This window comes from Apteryx rowi, unplaced genomic scaffold, assembly GCF_003343035.1.
Source record: "Apteryx rowi isolate R43461 unplaced genomic scaffold, aptRow1 scaffold_19, whole genome shotgun sequence".
NCBI lineage: Eukaryota > Metazoa > Chordata > Aves > Apterygiformes > Apterygidae > Apteryx > Apteryx rowi.
Genome location: NW_020448196.1, coordinates 5,113,505 through 5,133,977, shown reverse-complemented (window position 1 = coordinate 5,133,977; position 20,473 = coordinate 5,113,505). Strand labels below are relative to the sequence as shown.

General features: G+C 36.9%; 1 protein-coding gene across 15 annotated transcripts in view; it reads right to left on the bottom strand.

The window, feature by feature from the left end:
• Positions 1–435: 435 nt before the first annotated feature.
• The window catches only part of CNTRL (centriolin), a 36,967-nt gene continuing 16,929 nt past the window's right edge, over positions 436–20,473 (bottom strand). For 6 of the 15 annotated variants that reach the window (XM_026062367.1, XM_026062373.1, XM_026062368.1 and 3 more), the window contains 28 exons: positions 20,114–20,259; positions 19,412–19,619; positions 18,221–18,400; positions 17,732–17,911; positions 17,023–17,139; positions 16,433–16,577; positions 15,830–15,969; positions 14,940–15,126; positions 14,364–14,677; positions 13,794–14,002; positions 13,353–13,545; positions 12,381–12,796; positions 12,128–12,254; positions 11,326–11,580; positions 10,406–10,565; positions 9,572–9,687; positions 8,273–8,490; positions 7,660–7,817; positions 7,330–7,403; positions 6,520–6,708; positions 5,264–5,489; positions 4,737–4,942; positions 4,305–4,445; positions 2,920–3,186; positions 2,748–2,810; positions 1,946–2,149; positions 1,499–1,606; positions 718–804 (listed from right to left, as the gene is read on the bottom strand). In XM_026062367.1, the coding sequence (XP_025918152.1) occupies positions 1,508–1,606; positions 1,946–2,149; positions 2,748–2,810; positions 2,920–3,186; positions 4,305–4,445; positions 4,737–4,942; positions 5,264–5,489; positions 6,520–6,708; positions 7,330–7,403; positions 7,660–7,817; positions 8,273–8,490; positions 9,572–9,687; positions 10,406–10,565; positions 11,326–11,580; positions 12,128–12,254; positions 12,381–12,796; positions 13,353–13,545; positions 13,794–14,002; positions 14,364–14,677; positions 14,940–15,126; positions 15,830–15,969; positions 16,433–16,577; positions 17,023–17,139; positions 17,732–17,911; positions 18,221–18,400; positions 19,412–19,619; positions 20,114–20,259 (4,938 nt within the window). In that variant the 3' untranslated portion in view covers positions 718–804; positions 1,499–1,507. Of the gene's footprint in view, positions 805–1,498; positions 1,607–1,945; positions 2,150–2,747; positions 2,811–2,919; positions 3,563–4,304; positions 4,446–4,736; positions 4,943–5,263; positions 5,490–6,519; positions 6,709–7,329; positions 7,404–7,659; positions 7,818–8,272; positions 8,491–9,571; positions 9,688–10,405; positions 10,566–11,325; positions 11,581–12,127; positions 12,255–12,380; positions 12,797–13,352; positions 13,546–13,793; positions 14,003–14,363; positions 14,678–14,939; positions 15,127–15,829; positions 15,970–16,432; positions 16,578–17,022; positions 17,140–17,731; positions 17,912–18,220; positions 18,401–19,411; positions 19,620–20,113; positions 20,260–20,473 lie in introns of those variants that run through there. The other 9 variants (XM_026062372.1, XM_026062374.1, XM_026062375.1 and 6 more) reach the window with 9 other exon arrangements.

The window sequence follows — 20,473 nt, the reverse complement described above, 5'->3', positions numbered from 1 at the left end:
TCCCTGCTCTCAGGCTGCATGAGGCTTCTCTGGGAGGGTGGAATATGTTCTTCAGCACAGGCCTGCTTTGCCTGAAGGGGCCCTTGAGTAACTGCTAATGTGTCTTGCAGCCTTAGGGATTTACTGCTTCCTTACAAAGGGATAGTTCCAGTGCAAGTTTATTACAAAATTGGGAAGATCAGCAAGTATAACTATATACTGCAGACAAACAAGACAAGAAGCATCAGAACCAAAGCTTAACCAAACGCTTACAAACATTAGCCAGAAATTGTTACAGCTAAGTACATGTCAATGTTTTGACAAGTCTCACTTACTGCAAAGGGGAGGTACTGGAGTCAGAGCTTGCTACGGGATGAGGATGCTGTAGCCCTATAGGCTCACCCAGCAGTGAACCTTGAGAACAACATTTGGAAAAAAAAGCCTCAGTCCCTGAGGTTTATTTAAGAAAATACTGTAAAATAATTGTATTTAAAACATTCATGCATTTGACAACAGGTAAGGGGCAACTTCATCCTTATTACAAGTTTTCTTTACAAAGTGAAAACTGACCAAAAATATGAACATTTAAATAGCAATAGTAGTTACTGGGGGTATTCTGAACTCCCTCTTTTAAAATAGTTAAAACATTTTTCTTATATACATAAAGCTCAGTTAGTTAATCATATAGAAACTTCACAGTACTGAGTAGATCCTGTAGCCAGCTGTTTGTTATTGTTGGCAAAAAAGTGAGGTAGAAGTCTTCAAGGTGGTAGAAGGATGGCACAACTCCAAGGAGTACAGCTGCACGTGCAGCTCAGCACTTGTCTGAAAAACAGAGTAGTAATGGTTTGCCACAGAAGGGGAAGTTCAGTGTAGTATGACCTGGTCTGGTTACTGCATGACACCAGCTTTTACATCGCAGTAGCAGCACTTAAAAATGCACAGAGACTTTGCATGCCTTCTGCACTACCAAATCCCTGCTGGCTGGCAGGTGCCTGGAGACCACTATGGATGGGCTTAAAGCTTTTCTTCTCTCTACTGAACACTAATGTATAGCAGCTCTTGCTAAAATATTTTAATCATTAGAAAAGAGCCATTAGCATAAAATCCCAGGCTTGCATGCCTGCCTCTTCTCACTTAGTAGCTGTAACCTGAAAGTTAGTTGCCACCCTGCATGTTTATTAAAATCAGAAAAATGGTACTGAAAAGATTTTGCATAGCAATGGCATAACATTATAAATCAGAGCAGTAATTTCTGTATGTCATTTGAAAGCTTAGAAGCAGCTCTCACACAAAACTTATTTTTAAATAATACACATCGAAGAGCCAGAATAACTTGAAAAGGCAGGACACAAAGGAAACACTTTCTTTAGACAAAGTGGTTCTGTACCTGCTCCTGTTCCTGGGCTGACACCACATATAATCCACAAGCCTCACAGTTAAAGGCATATTTACAAATCAGTACAAAGTTCAAACCAGGATGAAGTCTGAGTAACAGATACTTAAGTATGTCTCTTACCTCTGTGCTCTACTGAGAAATTTCTTGTGAGTAAGATTGCAACGTTTGAGATGCCACTGAAATACCTGCTCGCCTACTATGAGAGTGAATAAGTCCTGTCAGAGCAGCCTAGAAAAAGCCATAATAAAGTCTGAGTAGTATTTTAATGTCTTCAATCAGCCAAATCCGTTTTTTTTTTTTTTTTTTTAATTTGGACTTACCTAAAGGGAAGTTTAAAACTAACCTTTGAAAAAAATTACTATTTTCAGACAAAAGTTAGCTAACAGTCTGGTAAAGTAAATGAAGTGGTAAAGTAAATGAAGTGTACAGCATAATTTCCCCACTGTTAGCAACCCCCTGCAGTAGATACAGTTGCCTCAAACATTTAAGTATACGAGTGAAACACTATTAGTGAGCTAAAATATATTGTTAATTCAAAATCAGAATTTGTGTACACAGAGTATTTACCTGTGTTTTTGTTAAATTCAGAGCATCATGAAGAGAGAGACTTGATGAGCTTTGGGCTAGAAACAGCGAATCTGAAGAAGTACTGCTGACTAGGTCATCCAGTGCATCAACTTGTCTCTTCAAGCTATGAAGGGTGCCTTCTGTTTGCCGTTTTCCTCTGATTAATACTTCTACTTGCTTGGACATGCATTGCCGGAGTTGAGCCTAAATAAATTGTGGGTTCTATTTATATCCATCTAACATTATTTTAAAGACTGTATTTAAAAAAAAAAGTCTGATGACTTTAGAAGTCAAGCCCTAAGGGATTTAGTGTTAGATGCTCTTGTAAAACCACAACAAACTGGTAATGGTTTTGCAAATTAATTCTTTAAATAGTTCCTCTTCTGAAGTCAGAAATAGGCTGTATTTTTAAAGCCTTTAACATTACTGCTTGAATAAAGAGCAACAGATGTGCTCTAACTAAACTTAGCTGTCATCTCTACTTATAAGGATCATGGGTGCTCCTGAATTATAGTCTTGTCATGTTGCTAATATACTGTAATATATAAATGAGGGAATCTTGTTGGAATACTCATATAAAACCCATTTATGATGAACTGTTATCTTGATAGCGCCTGCAGTTTCTACACTTTCTTTTACCACCTAACAGAAAAGACCAAAGATACTCTGCAGCTAGTCATGATGTACAAAGTGGATACTCAAGAGCTGGAGAAGATTCTTCCACACTCCTGTGTTGTTTAAATTCTTTTTTAGAAGGGATCTAGTGGACACATTAGTATGACTGGGAAGAAAGATATGCCACCTTCAACCGATCTTCATGATGCCGCAGTTTTTCTCGGAGAGCTTCTCCACGCCACTGTTCATCCTTTTGAAAACAAAAGCACATTCAGCAATTGAGCAGCATTGCAAAGGATACTAATACTGACATGTCCAGTTGTAGCAGCAGTAGCAGCTACTTTTTAAAAGCATTTTACCATTAAGAAGACTTTAGAAAAATCCAGCTTTTCTTCCAGTGAGAGCAGTCTTTTGTCAGTAGCTGCAAATGGAGCAGTCTCATCTGATTCATCATGCAGACTTTCCCTTACTTCAAAAGTTGCTTCCAGATTTTCCAAGAGTTCTGGAGATGATGGGCTTAAAGATTTAAGCCCTGTACTAATTTCATCTTTAATCTCCAATTTAAGCATCTTTGCTGCATCCTTTATTTCCCTTTGTCTGTTTTTCAGGTCTTCTTGAGTTTTAACCTACACAGTAAAACACAATCTCACCGCTTTGCTATCATACTACAAATAGATCAAGGCAGAGGGATTTTCCTGTATTACTGAACAAGGCTTATTACTGAAATGTTTACATTTGGACCGTTACAATCAAGAATCACAGAACCTCTGAGCAGATGCATTCCCAATTCTGGTTTACTTTGTTTGCCTACAAAGCCCCTCTAGTATTAATAGAAGCAACTATGTAAGTTACCAAGAAGAAACTTTTTAACTCAAAACAAACATATTCATACTCTGAGCCTGCAGAACCTTCCTGGAAGGCTTTGTAGCTGCTAACAACATTCTTCTCTGAAGAACCTTGTAAAATTAAAGGAATAGGAGGATTCAAACAATACGGAGTCACCTGTCAATTTAAAGTAACAAAACAAGAGAATGCTGACCCAGGTTGCCACTAACAAGTTAAGTACACAGTGAGTAGCTTTGAACTTAGATAACATTTAGTGATTTGCATAAACTATGACTCTAGTTATGCTAAGTTCCTATGAGCAAAGCTTAATGTAAAAAGGAGCCAGACTCCTAATTAATTCTTGACTCAGGCACTGCCTAAACTGAGCTGACAAGCAGATGCTAATTAGCAAATGCACTCATTTGCTAATTATCTTGGGAGTATCCAAATTCAATGGGCTCTAATAAATAGCTAGAATCCCCTCCCCCCCCGCTAAAACACATTGTCTGTTTTTACTGATTTTACTGGGGGAGAGGGGTTGATCTCCTCTATTTGAATTGGCCTAAACAGTGCCTGCAATTCCCCATCAAGTGATGGGAAAGTAACCATTCAGCTCTGCCTTGGGCTCTGAGATCTGGAAAATGAAATATTGCTTTAGAGCTTGACAGCCCTCGCTCAGAACTCAGCACACGACTGATTTGGGTTGGTTTGTTCATTTTTAAAACAGATTACTGAGCTGCCTGATCATTAACAAACCCTAACTTCCAGATCTGGAAAACTGCATGGCAATTGTAAATAGGTGCATTTCTGCCAATTGTGATACAATGAACTGAAGGAGATTCAAAACTAACACAGTATAAACCTGCCCAGAAGATGTACTTTCCCTTAAACCAACCTGTATTTGGCTTCTCAGTTATACCTGTGTTTGGAGATCCATATAGTCCCGTTGGATCTGGCCAAGCTCCTTAATGAGGCGTTTTGCTTGTTCATGGTTATTGTGTGCTACTTGTTCAACAGTTGCTATATCACTCTGCAAACAATTATTTTCATGCATTTTTTCCTAGGAAAATTGCAGAAAGATTGCCTTTTACTGTGAGCACCCACTTCAGAACAGGAATCCAGAGAATCCACATAGAACACAATTTCTTCAAGTTAAAACACACAACAACAGTATTAAATAGGAGTAACTAGGCATGTATTCTGAAACACACTTTAGAAATACCGGAGTTTGGTTGCTTCAAATTGTGTCTTGGAATTAATGCATTACTTTTGTTCCCCTGGCAATAAGAGTGGTGTTCTATCATTTTGCCATTAAAAATGAACAAATAAATAAATAAGAGACAGGACTTGCATGCAGTTCTTTTTCCAGCTGGGTCCTCTGCATTTTGATTGCTTCTTTCAGACTCAAGATTTGCTTTTGTGCTTTTTTCCTCTCTGATTCTAGCTGATCTTGGAGATGTTTTAGCTCAGACTTTGAAAGTTCCAGTTCTTTTTGAAGAGATGCAATTTCTCTATTTTTTTGTTGTAATTGTAGTTCTTTTTCTGAGACCTGATATTCTGCAATTGATTTTTTTAAAACAACTCTGGTTAGCAGAAATGTAAATATCTTGTCATATTTCATACACATTAGGTATTTTCAAAAACTTTAGTCTTCTGCTGAGCAACAGTTTGTAAAAACCATTGGGACACCGTGGAAAGGGAAGGAACAATCAGTTCACTATAGAATTTCAGTTATTTGAGTAAATCAATTTAAGGATCAAGACTCATTCCAGGTGCTCAATTAAAAACTAAGCAAGATTAACACAAACACTTCTGTTGGCTTTATTAGACTTAGGACCCATATGTGGTAACAATAACTATTTGTGTAATATATCTTACTGCTTTTTCTGACTGTTTCTTCAAGTGTTGCACACCAGGACTCCTCCTTTTCCAGCTTCCTGATCTTTTCTTCTGCCAGTCTTACTTTTGCTATTGCCTGTTCTAATTTCTTTTGTTGATCTGTTAGCTCCTTTTCCAATAGTAGTTTCTGATCTTGCAGTTTAGCAGTACATTCTTCCAGTTTTTTTCCTTCATACTCTGAATCTTGCTTGAGGCGATGAAGAATCTGCTCCCCCCCCAAAAACAACAAAAACCCACCACTTCAAGTTTTACCTAGTAGCAGCTCAATGAGAACAAATACTATCACCAAAAGACATTAGAGAGAAGTTAAAGCAGCAGAAATCTAAAAAGGAACTCAAATATCTTGATACTGAAAAATAAATAAATAAATCACTTTCTACATGCTTATCAATTTTTCTTTTTCTATATTTTTTTAATATAGTTCCCTCACTTTTTCCCTTGGTCAACACTTTGTGGAAACTGCTCAGCCAGCATAAGTTAGTTTTACTACTGAAATATATGATTAAACCCCGATTTTCATGAACACCTGATGGACTTGCCTAGAAATATAGTAGTAGGGAAAAAAAACAAACCAACAAACTAGCTGCAAAGAGTGATACACTCAAAAACAAAAGGAAACTTCAAAAAAAAACCCCTAAAATTGTTCTGTTAGTTTTTGAATACTGAAATAATGCTGGAGTTAAATTTCAATTAGTTTCGCTTTCAATCCATTTTATCATTTCAGGTACACTACACAGTTCACTCATTTCCTGAGAGAAATCAAAAGTATGGAAAGAGGTTCTCTGAACTATATCCAGCTGTTGGCAGCTGACAAACTGAAAGTACAGAGAAATATTTGTACTAGCCCATTTCCTCACCCCCATCAGCCACACCAGCAGCCAAGATGCAACATTGCACAGTTGTGCTGTGCGAATTCTACACTAGCCCTTCTTGCACGCTGAGTGATCACTGCTGATTTTACAGCAGTTTTGTTACCGTTTCGGTATAAGATGGCCCTGCCAAGAAGCAAACCAACCAAACAAAAAACCCCAAACAGTTCTTTGTTGTGACATGCTAATTTTCAATTAAATATTCCTGAATGTTGAAGCTTTTCTTCTACCGCATTCCTCTAAAAATGAGGCTTCATGTTTCTTAAAGCACGAGTATATTATTCATAAACTCTCACCCAAAACTTTTTTGCCTACATTAATTTTCAGAAGTAAAGCAAAAGCAAGACAAGTCTGCAGACTCATTACCGCTTCTTGTTTGGCTAGTTCTGTCTCTTTCTCTTGAATCTCTTCCTGAAGCTGCTGCAATTGGTTCTCCCTCTTTTTCTGTCTCTCTTGGCAATCCTTACGTTTCTTTAAGCATTCCAGGATTTCTTCTTTCAGGGTTGCCTGCTCTCTAAGCAGCTCATCCTGATGCCTTGTATTATTTTTCAAATCCTGCAATATAAAATATATATTGAGTGACAAAACTAGCTGGTAAAAATAACAGTTCTCACCCCTATTCATATTGAATATTACCTTCTACTTAAACCAGCCATTGAAGAAATTAACACAGTAGGAGCTATCAAATAAAAAGCTACAAGATACCAAAGTAAAGGCTGTGCTTCCCCCCGCCCTCCAAGAACAATCCACATACAGGGTGGTTTTGCCCTTCCAGGATTCCTGGCATGAATTCCTCTACCACCACAGAGAGAAGAAAAAAAAAAAACCAAAACACAAAAACACCCCCTCAAACTCAGAAATAATACTCTGAATAGGAGCATCCATGACAGTTTGCCACTTCCCTCCACGTTTAAAAACAGAAAACCCAAAACAGAACTCATCTGAGTAAATGTCTACTGTACTCCACACTACTCCAAATTCAGGAAGAGGAAATAAACTTGCTATTGTTGATTAGCTCTGCAAATGTCCAATTTTGAGCTAGTATGCCTGGATGAAGAAGAGGTGATGTACTAGCACATGTAAATAGGCAAACTGCTGAGATAAAAATCATCCCTTCTTTTTGTGTTTCAGTCTACTCACTACATTAAAACAGGCATGTATTTCACCAAAACTAACCTGTTCTACCAGTTGAAGTTGTTGTCTGGAGTCATTTAATTCTCCTTTTGCAGCTTCCAATTCTTCCTTTTTTTCTAGAAAAATATTTATTTAGTGAAAGACAGCTGCAACCAGCCACATGTGAAATAACGATGCAAATATAATTCTTGCTTTTCACAAATAAACAATAGAAAAACAGTTTCAACTTGACTTGCTAAATACTGTCTGTCTTTAGATATTTGAGCATATCAGATCATTTAACTTCATGCAGGACAGTTATATACACTGTGACTTTTAATACAAATTGTTTTAAAATTATTATATCTTAAAGATATTAAAAATGATCTTTACCTTGAAGATGCTTCTTTATTACAACGATGTCTTCATTCAGTGATTTTTTGTGCTTGTTTAGTAGATCTATCTCCTGCTGCAGTTTTTTTATATCCATTTCCATTTTCTCTATATTGGACAATGCAGTTCTGCTGCTGTCTTCAGTAGCAGTCAAATCTCTAAAATGTGAATGCATATTCTCACTTTGTTGAAAATATTTGATGAGGATGCTTTAAAAACAACTACATTACAGTAATTTTTTGAGTTCAAGGAGATGCTATCTAGTAGTCATGAGAACAAGAAAGTTGTCCCATTCCAAGACTTAACATTTTGCTTCTCATAATATCTCTTATTGCATTGTCACAGTATTATAAATACTGTTGTGTTTATCAATTTCAGTTGCTAAATATCTTCTGTAAGTCCACTGTATAAGTGCTTAAAAGAAAATCTCCACAGGATATAAAAATACAGTATATTCCATATGATTGGGCACCACAAAGTTACAAATGTATTTTTATGGTAATTATGGTAATAAATAGACATTCAAGGCACTTCTGATCTTTGAAGTATGTGCGTGTGTGTGCACATCTATATATAGGTATACACACACACACACACGTATACACACCCCTACCTTCTAGTTTGTGACAACTTGTTTTCCAGACTCTGACAGCCTTCCTCAAGCTTTTGCTTTTCTTTATTCAAAGATTCAATGTTATTTTGCAGAGTGTGCATTTGAGAAACCAGGTGTTCATTTTCTTGACGGTCTTTCTCAAGTCGTTGTTTCTGCCAATCTACTTCCCCTTGCTGACGCTGAAATAATCTCTGAAGATTCTCCAGTTCTAGTTTTTCCTGTGAAAGAAGACAGTGTGTACAACAGATTTACACGGTCAAAAAGTAGAACAAGTTATTAACATCTTTAGATGCAGCAGTATAAATACCTTTCATTCACAAAGATCATAACGGGTACTACATAGCTTGCATATAACCAAGCAGTTATCCCCTGTTACAATGCAGTAAAAAGTGCTAGAAATATGAATGCATTTATGATAAAGGTTCAGGCAGCAACCAGATACAAGCATGAAGCCTGGAAGATGAGGATTCAATTTCTTGTTACATCATAGCTTAACCTGTTGTTTTTTTCCCCCATCCACAAAAAAAGTAGCACATCCCTTCATCACACAGATTTTGAAAGACTCACTACATTAAGGGCTTTGAGATGTTCAGATAATGCATTAAGGAAACTACTTTAGGAGTGGTTATAGAAAGCACTAAACACATTAACTAGCTCCTTTTCACCGACCTTAACAGAAAGAGTGCAGAGAGAAGAGGTAGTCAGCTTACATGCTCTTCTAAATAGTCTCCTAGCAAAAGCATGGTAGGTTTTCTGGAGCTCACATATCTGAGTAAAGGAGGGTTTATCCTGGGCTCTTTGACCTAACAGTCCTTTAGTTCTTATGAGGCTGCTGAAGCGATTATGCTGATCTCTCTGCCTACATGTAGTAAAGTTGAGTGTCTGTTTTTACTTATCAAAAGGAGAAGAGACTATTGAGCTGAAATGTCTTTTTAGTAACAAGAAGGTCATCCAGCTGAGTCAACAAGTTGTCTTCTGGACTTACTATTTGTGTGAGGACAAGATGGAGTCTAGAATCTTTTATCTGGATTTTTAACATTCAGAAAGCAATATTCATCAGCCACAGATGAACCTTTCTGTCTTTTGTTTTCCACCCTCCCTCCCTTATATGTACACAAAACCCCTATCAGTTTAAAGGACCTCAGCAGACATAAGACATTTCCATGATAAACTGAAATCAGACGGGAAAATGACTGATTTAAAAGTGTAGGGACTTTGTTACCACATCTTAATAGAATCACAGAAAATGCAGAGATCTCTTCTTCCAGTTAATATACTAACTATAAAAGAAATACTTACTTCTAGAACTGCAACCTGAATCTTTTCTAGTTCATTGATCTTTTGGTCATGTTGTAGTTTCAGACCTTGAAGTTCATTATTTTCAAGCTGCAGCATTTCCAGAACATGTTTCAGTTCTAATAAGAAGAAAGAAACCCAAAGCTATTATTACAAGCACATGAAATGCTTTCTAGTTGCCCAAAAAAAAAAAAGGGGAGGGGGGGAAATACAGATATTATCCCTGTAAGAGTGCCTCATGTTCTCAATTGCTGTGTGTCAGACGCACCAGGTGTTGTATCTAATGTTCTACTAGCAAGTTGCAGGTCCCTATGTCTCCTGCTCTTCCTGTTTCCTAGGCAGTCAGATATTCTGTCCCAAAACATGAAATTAAGTATTTCCAGAGAAAGTAAGTTGCAAGCTGCAGAAGATAATATTTTCCACCATCAGACAGGATATAATTCTTGGAAGGAGATTCCTCTGTATCCCCTTGCACCCAGAGGGTTAATTCTTCTGTGACTGGCATACCTGGCTAATGTCTTCTAACCACACAGCGCTAGAGTGTGCACCTAACTGAGCAGTTAGTTCCTACTGCTGATTTGTTTATGTTTCTCGGTGGGATGAAAAACTGCAGTCACAAATACAAAGCAGCGTGGAACACTGCCTCAGCACAAGCAAGAAGAACCAGTCAGCTCTGTGCGAGCTGTGAGAGTCCCAGCGATCACTCTTGCTCTGCAGTCATTCACAATATTTAAAAAGCGGTGAGGAAAGGCAGGCTGCAAAGACATGTAATGAAGAGTTTAAAGTGTCTTTCTTTTTGATCTGCACAGAATAATATATAAAAAAGCCATGATGTACCCATCTTATGCTTGGTAATTTGCCCAAATATTCCTTGAAGATTCTCCTCTTCTTTCCCAATATCCTTCTTTATGAAGGAAAGCTGTGCTCTTTTCTCATTAATCTGGACGTCCAGTTCTTTCCTCTCGACGTTCAGCTCTTCCAGAAGAGATCTTATTTCCTGTGTAAATATGCCAGTGTTGCAACAAATGCCATTATTTTCAGTCTGGTAAATACAGTTTTTCTTTAAACCTAAGTTCTAAAAATTTGTAGAATTAAAAAAAAAAATCCACTATTGTCAACACTACTCTGATCAGTTTCATTCAAGGATTTATAGTTACAGTTAATTGTGTAAACAAAGTGATACAATATTTAGTTTAAAGCCTTTTATGTTGACAACCTAAAATAGTAAGCTAGTAAAGATTTTGATCTACAAGCCTGACTATGATGACATCCCTTCAAGTGAACCATAGCTAGGCCTTAAAAGAGAATGCCAGACAGTAAGAAAAAAGCAGTTAATCTTGATTCTTCATTTTTATTTCAGTGCTGAGAGTCTGGATCAAGTAAAAGCCTTCTTCCACAGCAAAGTGAGTAGATTCTCTTTTGAAGAAGTAAATGAGAATGAAGGAGAGAGACAGCTGACTTGTGCCACTTCTGTTGTGTCTTACGCAAACTGATCAAACTGATTTTCTTTAAAAGCTGCTTGTCTCAGCAACAGTAAGTCATAACTACATTCATCAGAGACTTCTACTTAATATAATTTAGTTCTCAAGTGCTCAAGGGACCAATTCTGTAAGTATCACTGAAACTAGAGAGTTCTATTTCTTATATCTGCATCTGGTCAAGCTCTTGGGCACACCAAAGACTTTAGACTTGCTTGATCTCCTTTTTCAGTGGGTTTTAAGAGAGGTGGCAGAAAGCAAAACTGATTTTATAAAAACCTTGTGGGATCTTTTTGATACTTCTCTTCCATTCTTTTTGTTATTTTTAACAGAGGTATAATGAACCAAAAATTCATTTGGAAAAGTTACTCTTATTTGGCGTCGTTTTTCATTTGCTTCAGTCTCCCCATCTCGAAGAGCTTCTCTGAGGTCACTTTTCTTTTGAGAAATACAATCCTGAAGGACATTCAGCTCCTCTTTTCTTTGACTCAGCTGTTGCTCCAGAAGCAGCAGCTCTTGTTGCTGAGCAGTAATCTACAATGTAGAAATTTAACATAACAAGCATCAGAAGTCTTTTTCTGTAGCTACACAAGAGAAAAAACAAACAAAAGCACACACACATAAAACCCAAACCTCCCCTGCAACTATCCCACTGCCAAAGAGATTCCTGGTTAAAAAAAAAAAAAAGAAAAAAAAAAAGTATTTGGTGTCACACATAAGGAACCCACCAGAGCAATGAACTTCAGTAGCTAGGCCTGTATAATAAGCCCAGCACTACAGACCAAGTTCTGACCTGGACCCTGCAGCCCTGTATCTCAAAGTGTTAAGTTTTTGACTCTGAAATGCAGCAAGAATTGTCAAGAGAACTCTGCAATAATATTTGTTATGCAGAAATGCTGCCAAGGCCGAGATCATACTTTTTACAAGACAAAACAAGGAGAAGCCAAATTACAGAGAGTAAAACAAACCTATGAATTAAATTCTTCAGACAAGGCAGTCCAGAACATAAGACTCTTCTCAGCATGTGATTAGGTCAAAACCAACAAAACTGAAAGTCTTGAGTTAATCAAATATGCCTTACCTGATCTTTCAGTCTTTCCAGTTCAATTTTCTTGCCTTGAAGAATGTTTTCTGCTTCCTTAAGGATTTGGAGGTGATGTTCTTCGTTACCTTCTGCAACTTGAATATCTCCTTGAAGCTTCTGAAGACTAGCAGTGAAGATAAAAACATGGTTCAGAAGAAACAAGAATACCTTAGGCAGTAACTTAATATTACATAAACTAAGATGTCCTCCTCCAGTAAGTGCTTAAGGTAAATTAAAAATAAATACTTACCTTTCAGTCAGCATTTCTATCTTCTGGTTTAATGACTGGAACTCGGAATCTCTTGCAGACACCACTTTGTTGATTTCCTTCAAGATACCTTCTTGTTCAATCTTATGCTGTTCTAAATCCCTTGTATCCGCCTGCAATAATCTAAAGAAGCATCTATGGCTTTTCAGATCAACATTTTTACAGCTCTTCCTCTCTGAAAGCAGTATCTTGGTATTTGAAAGCATGCTGCTTTTCTCCTCAACCCCATTCAATACAAATTCACAAAAGAGCCCCAAAACAGTGTACCTTAATTGCTGATCTGCTTTCACAAGTTTAATGGCCACTTCCCGAGCCCTTTGCTCTAGCTCCTCTGCCTCAGTTTCAGTACGGGACAAATGCTGTTTGGCACGATTGTACTTCTGAATAGTGTCTTTGGTCTAGGGCAAAAATTGAAGATTATTGAAACAACAGATTCCCATCAATCCTCTTACTCTTTCTATATCTATAACCTGCGGGTTAGCTGTCCAAAGACGACCTCCTCCCAGCTTGAATTCAATAGCTGCTTGAATATTCCAGCTGAGCCCTCTCTCTGCATACTAATGAGTTGGAACCTTTTCTTCTCTCCTCCCCTGGAACAGAAAAGGTTCCTTCTCTTTGGCAAGGATTGAAGCATTTCCTTCCAGCACAGGTCATTCAAGTGCTTATTTTCAAAGAAGGGTATTTAAAAGGAGGGGGGAAAAAAAAGGTATGGGAGACACCTATCCAAAGAAAATGAACTTGTGTACTGGCATGACTGAAATTAAAAAGTGACAGGGAAAGTAGTTTTACTATACACAAAGTGTATTTTTTAATTCTTCACAAAAACATGCAACTCCTAGAACTTAAAATGATCTCCACCTGCCTTTCCCCTTAAAAACATGCATTTCCTCTGCCTAAAACAATCTTTATGTAACACAGAAATCCTTCTGCACTCAGAGTTATGGCATTACTTACCTTTCCCCGTGTGCTCTCAAGTTCTATTTCAGCTTCTGCAAGTAGCCTGTCTGCTTCTCTAAGTTCTGCTCGTCGTTTCAAAAGTGTCTTCTCTATACATTCAATTTCATTTGCAATATCTTCATGATGCTTAAGAGATTTTTCTAACTGTAGTTCTGCTATTAGATTGTCAGTATGCCCTTCAATAAAGTCCCTAGTAAGTCAGGAGGGGAAAGAAAAAAAAAGAAAAAAAGAAAAAAAAGAAAAACCCACAACACCAACAGAATTAAAATACAAAATGCTAGAGACCTAGGAGTCTCTTAAAGCTATAATAGTCTGTTACATATACTATACAAATGTGAACATTAACTGTACAGGTATCAAAACTGACTGTTACTGGAAAAAAGTTATTAAGAATTTCCACATGCTTATTTTAAATGCAATCTAGTACAATATTCTTACTTCCGTTTGTTATGTTTCTGAGCTGCTCTTCGTAGCTCTGCTACTTCATGTTCCAGCTCTTCTCTTTCATGCACCAGATCTTCAATATTCTGATGTAATTTTTCCACCTCTTTCCTACGTTTGTGATCAGCTTCCCCTGACCATTTATCTCCATATTTCCGAGACTTTAAATGATACACAATGTCTTCTAGCCTCGAGACTTCATTCTCCTACATACAGAAAATACAATAGTTAAATCAAGACCAGTTTTCCACCTCAGTTCTCCAAAACAGCATATTTCAGACACAACAGCAGCTACAGCTAGCAAAGACTGGACCATTAAAGATAGAGCATTCTCATTAGCAAGCACTCAGATCCAGGATCTTGCTAGAAGAGACTTTTTCATAACTAGATTAAGATTCCGCATAATCCTAAATTTGACTTCTTTGGGAGATTTTTTTTGTCTCCTTACATGGAGTCTGTGAAAGTGAGGATGTTTTCTGAGAAAGCACATTGTTAAAAAGTGTTCCTCACTCATTCATAAGTCAACTGCCTATGGCTAAATCTGCAGCCTACAGCTCTGTATCTTACCARTTCATGATGTTCAGGCACATTGCAGTGAAGCACTCCAACAGGAATGAGTGGGACAGAGAAATTAGCAGGAAGAGGGCCATAAACAACCTGGGCTCCCACAGGAGGTGGGCCATAGATAACTGTTCCAGGAGCAACTGAGCCTCCATTTGCTGGTGCAGAAGGAGGAGGGCCATAAACCACAGTTCCCTGAGGTACAGGGGCACCATCTGGAAGGACTGTGTAAATAACGGTACCAGGTGGTGGTACAAAGGGAGGGTCTTTTGGAACATGAATTTCCTCATTTTCTCCACCATCATCTTTCTCTCTTCTATCTTTAGGCAAAAAAAGAAAAAGAAAGTTACTTTTTCACTTTTTAAATAAAAGATATTCTTAAAATGCACATTTCAAAATAAAACACATTCTCTTAACTATGTAACGTACAAAAATGTAACAAACATTGCTTAAAATAAATGAGTTCAAGAGTAATAAACATTTATGATTCACTCAGGTATACCAGGAAAATTCACTGTGAACTCTACTCAAATCTATGTTTAGTATGTTCCTAAACATTCTGAGACCATGAGACTGATTTACCTTTAGCAGAATTTGTTTTGTACAACCTAGTTCTGACTGGTGAATAAATCCAACAGCCTCTTGGACTAGGCACGTCTTCCTTCCTGACTTGCTTGTCCTGAACATGCCCTCTTTTGGGTGGGGATGTGCCAGAACACAGTAAACCAACTCCAGAATCTTTTGTGTTGTGAGAAGCAGGAGTTGAGGCCTAAAGAAAAGAGAATGTGCATTAATATGAGATCCTGTATTCTAGAAACAACAAAGTAAATGAATTGTTCTAGACATTCCAAACACTGATTTTTCAAGAACAGGCTAGTCATACTGTGCCTTCTCTCATTCCCAAGCATTATGCTGCATTAAAAAGATCACTACATATACGTTAACAATTTTTCTCTTAAGTCCAGACAAACACTGTTTTGAAAGGACTCTTTGGAAATCCCATATCATCAAGCAATACACAGTAACCTTTATAGAATGTTTGACCTGTGTGATGGAGAAATAAAAAATAAAAAAAGTGTGAGAACTTTTATCACATAGGACTCTTTTTTGGCCTATTACAATGCCTATTGTCTATGTTAGGGAAGAAAGAGCGATCAAAAATACAGATTTATTGAACGCAAACAACATATTTCCCCTTGCTGTCCCCTTTTTTACTTAAACTTTTTCCTAAATGATTTTACAATACTTCATTTTGTGTAGTTTCTCCAATTTGTATCTATACTAGATTTTTATTACTATAGGACTCTGCAAAGGCTTTATCAGAGAACATATTTGTACTTGTATTGTTTCAGTATTTCCTCTTCGTCTATGCCAGCCAACATTTTCTCTTTAGTTCCCCCAAATCTAGCAAGTTTACAATGTATTTTCCCATATCAAATTCCTCTCCACATAATAGGATTTTAATTTCTCACCTGTGATGATGGCATGTAATACCAGTATCCCCTTCTTTTGAATGGTTCTGTTATACTAGTGATGTAATCATTCTGGTAAGAAAGCACATTTCTGAGTGCTGCAATTTCATCTTGTAAGTCATCAATTTCATCCTTGTTACCTGTAAATTAAGTACATGGTTTTATAAGCACATATAGGAAATAATTAAGTCATAAATACTGCCTTTGCCTTTAATTAAAATGGCAATTTAAAGCTTTTCCTCATTGCTATATTGTTAATCTGAAATAATACAAAAAATATATATATAAAGGGAAAAACACGCTCAGTTCATACTACAGATAACTGATGCTTGGTTTTTTTCCCTTATTTTTGAACAGCTCTCCGACAATGGTTGAGAGCAGTTGGAAAGTACACAGTACTAAACTGCTAAACAACTTTACATGTAGAACCCCAAGATGTACAGGAACTGTACCGGAAGGTAGAATTCCTAGAATAAACTGTTATCAGAGCTCTGAACAGCTTCTTAAAGTTAGGGAGCAAACAGTGAGAAATATGGTGAAGACAGTGAATTCTTCTATATCTATGCTTAACTGCAAGAAACAGAGATAGAAGAGGCACGTTACCTGTTCTGATGTTGTCCAACAATCGTCTTAAACGGTCAATTTCTGCTTTCTGTTGCTTCATAGCTCCATTTAATTTATCAATTTCAAACTTCTCAGAGCTTGACTCAACAGTCTTATCACCAGCTTTCCCCATTTCATGCTGAAACTATTTAAAATTAAGTTTAAAATCAAAGCACTTCAGTGAAAATCAGACTATGCTAGAACTTTTTCCAAACAGGCCTATCCATTACTACAAAAATGCTTATTAGCAAAAAAGCACATAACCGTTTTAACAAAATTGTTCTCCCCACCCCTTCAAATGACTGAATCTTACAGATGCATCCACAAAAAGACATTTATAAGTCAACAGGTGATAATTTTACTTAAAAGCAGCTGCCCTAGTCAGCAAGAGGTTTTTGTTTTGTTCTTTGAGGGGAGGGAGACATCGTGACTTGTAAAAACCTGAGAAAATGGGGGACAAAAACCCTAGGCGTTTAAATTGTCAAATTTGGCAGTTTCAGAAAGCCACTGAAGCACTGTCCCTAAGTATTTTATCTCTAAATATTTTAATCCTTCTCTTATAATGTGGAGCAAACATCGCCACAACTTACTTGTTCTTCCTTGTCTTTTAGAAGTTGTTGTAACAATTCTATTTCTGCTTCTGCTCGGGCAAGATCTCGAGCTGCCTGAGCTGCCTGAATATAGAACTCTTCAGCTTCCTCGAATTCCTATAAATGAAATTTTAATTTGGGCTTTAGTTTGCAAGAGTACTTCACAGGCTTGCAGATGTCTCATGCAGCTTTGTGAAAAACAGACTAATAAGAAGCATCAGCACTAGCCTGTTCTGGGATTAGAGAAACTGGTAAAAGAATACATACCATTTACAAAAGATATTGTTCCTCCTTTAAGCTTTATAGTATTTCTAGAGAGTATATGTCTGCATATAGCCAAAAGTGGTTCCCAGTTTTAAAACTATAAGTGTTAAGAACAAAATTCTATGTTTCCTTCTTTTGCTTTTCTCTGTCTTAGGTAACAATAAATTATTTACTCTGTTTTCAACTGATAAAAGATTAAACTTGCCTCTCCCCTGCCTTCTAAAACACAGTAAGACAGTCCAAACCCAAGTTTTTTCAGACTCTTATCTATATATTTCAAAATGAGACATCCTCCAAAGCAAAAGCTCCTGGGTAGCAAGACAGTTCAGAATAAAGATTTAAAGTTGAATTTAAAAGGCAATACCAGGACTGCCCTCATTACAATGGTCATTAGAAAGCACTGCTTAACTAAAACAAGCAATTAATTATCAATCTGTTGATTTACCTCAGCTCGCTCCTGATTAATTCTGAGAACAGTACCATGAAGAGCCTTTAGCTGATTTTTAGCGATGGAGAGCTCTGTGGCTGCCAGTTTATCTGAAGTTATGATCGCTCTCTTTAATTTCTTCAATTCTTTGTCTAGATTGACAAATTGCATTTCTGCCCTGGCATCATCTATTTTTTTCTGAAACCAGGAAAACAATAGGTTTTATGATAGGTTTTAAGTAAAAAACAACATAAGAGGAAGACTTACTCTTGGTATGACTTTTTCCAAACATTCTATCTTGTTTTGAATTGTGTGCATAAAGAGTCAGAAAATCCAAAATCAAGATGACCAATAAAATTTGGGGGGGGGGGGGAGTTATATTTAACCTTTTGAGTTCTTTCTGTATTTGATCTAGGTCTTCGAAAGCAAAACAATTTAAAAGCTTTAGAATCTTCTTCTCCTGAGCAATCAAATGCAGTGTATGATCTTGTTCTTACTCGTTCCTACCTTTTTCTCTAAGTCTTCCAGTTGGGCAAGAATAGTCTCTTTTTCCTCATCTGCCTCCTGGAGCTGTTGATCAGCAAGGCCCTGAATTTCTTCCATGCTCTTTATTTTTTCATGTAAATGTTGAATTTCATTCTCCAACTGATGGACCTTGTTCTCATTCTGCCTGTTTTCAGATTTAACCTGTAATTGAAATAAATTACAATGAACAGCCTGAAAAGTGCAATTATCAGTATACTTGGTACCAAAAGAGAAGGGAAAAAGAAATTTTGCCACTGTAACGATTATATTTTATAAGTGTCCAAGTTATTTTGGTAATAATATGCATCATGAATTTCTGAGGTTTCTGGCTGTATTTATTTTTCTATCTATATTTAGGCTCTCTTCATTGCCTGTGAGACATATAATTGAGTCAAAGTTCTAATTCACCAAATAATCAGGCAGAAATCATAAGAACTATTAAAAAAAAATTCACGACTCCACAGTTGTTACATAAATACCAGTAAGTGGGTCTCTCCTTGTTATCCTACAGCCCAAATTGAAGACTTCTTCTGGAAGTTTTAATGCACATAGAACTTTTCTCCTCCAAGCAGGATTCTTGTGCAAGCTTTATATAACAAAAGGCCCAAAAGGCCATGAAAGGTTACAAAGGAGCATATGACATATGCATCAAAATATCTGATTTAAACCACAGTCTAAGTATAAACATGCATTTTAATTTTTTGTCTTAAAAACACTGTCGGAAGCCTGTGAAGACAACAATAAGACTTATCAAAAGAAAGTGAGAATGACCCATGTATTTCACCACTTTGGCCAGAATTTCACAGTATACACAGTGTGGAAGTCATCAATTATTTGTCCTCCTTTTTCAAAAGCTTTTGCTTGTTTATAATAGTTTCTTTATCATGAAGCTACTATATGATATACACTTGTGCACAACCAAAAAAAAAAAAAAAAAAAAAAAAATCAAAACTCTAATGCTAATTATTGTTCCTGTTCTAATCACAAGTAATAGTGTCCTGCTCTGAAGCAAGGTGTCAAACCAATTTCTGGCAAGCAAATGTGTTCTATTTTGCTTGCTTTTAGTAAGATTATACTTCTCTGAAAGATGGAGGGAAGCAAAGCTACATATGATGTAAAACTCAACCCTCAGATTACAAGTTACGTTTTTTGACTAAGCTGAAGTTGTCTTACTCTTGTTTTTGTAGTTTTGTTACGTGCCTGTCTATATTTTTCCTGTACATCTTCCAGCTTATCCTGTTGAGATGCCATTTCTTCCTGCAATTGTCTCTCTCTTGCCCATGCTTTCTCTCTTTCTCTCTGTGCATCAGCAAGGATGTTATTAAATTCCTTCTGCAAATTTGCAAGGCTTTTCCCTAAAACATCAGCCGAATTATGACATCTGAAAGAAAATCAATCCAGATTGCAAGACAGAAAATAGTGATAACAGTAAATAAAATAATGAAACCTGATATGTTAGTACAAGGGTTTAAGACATCCAGTATAAATGAGCTCAGGTGCAGCACTGAACAGTTTACACTGCACAGACAGGCCTCTCCCCAGCTCTGCTTATTCCATTCTTTGTCTTTGTTTATTCCCATTCTTTGTCTTTCTTTGTTTATTCCCATTCTTTGTGGCTGGAGGAAAAAAAAAAAAAAAAAAAAAAAGCAAGCCCTGTCCCTGGTAGTGAAACCCAAGAGAAATGTATATTTCTCTCAATAATATAATTAGTGAGCTCAGGTGATGCTCTCTTAATTAACCACACAGTGCTAGAGGTCATGTTTGAGCTGCCCCAGGCTGCACTCAGTGGGACGCAGCACACATACACTATTACTTTTATGTACTTACTGAATTCATGTGCACAAATCCAATACTGTTTGTAAGGTTTTTACTCACTTAATCTCTCCAACTCCCATCTGAAGCTTTTGTTTGAGTTCATTTATACGAGCTAGGACTTCCTCAGGATGAATTAAGTTACCAACTGCATGGTTTAGCTGATTTTGTAGATCTTTAAGCTGTTGTTTCAGGAGATTATTGTCTCCCTAAAAAAACAAAACAAAAAACACCCCCCACAGATTTCAGTGTTAAAAATCCCATAAGAGTCCAACAAGCATTTTTCCAGTGTAAACGTACAAAAAAACCAGTATCAGTAACAAAACAGGAACACCCCAAATCGTCTTTGCTTTACTGTTTCCTCTGTGCTGAAAAGTATTTAAATGCCAGTCAGAAATGACCTTACCTTTTTCTTACATTAGT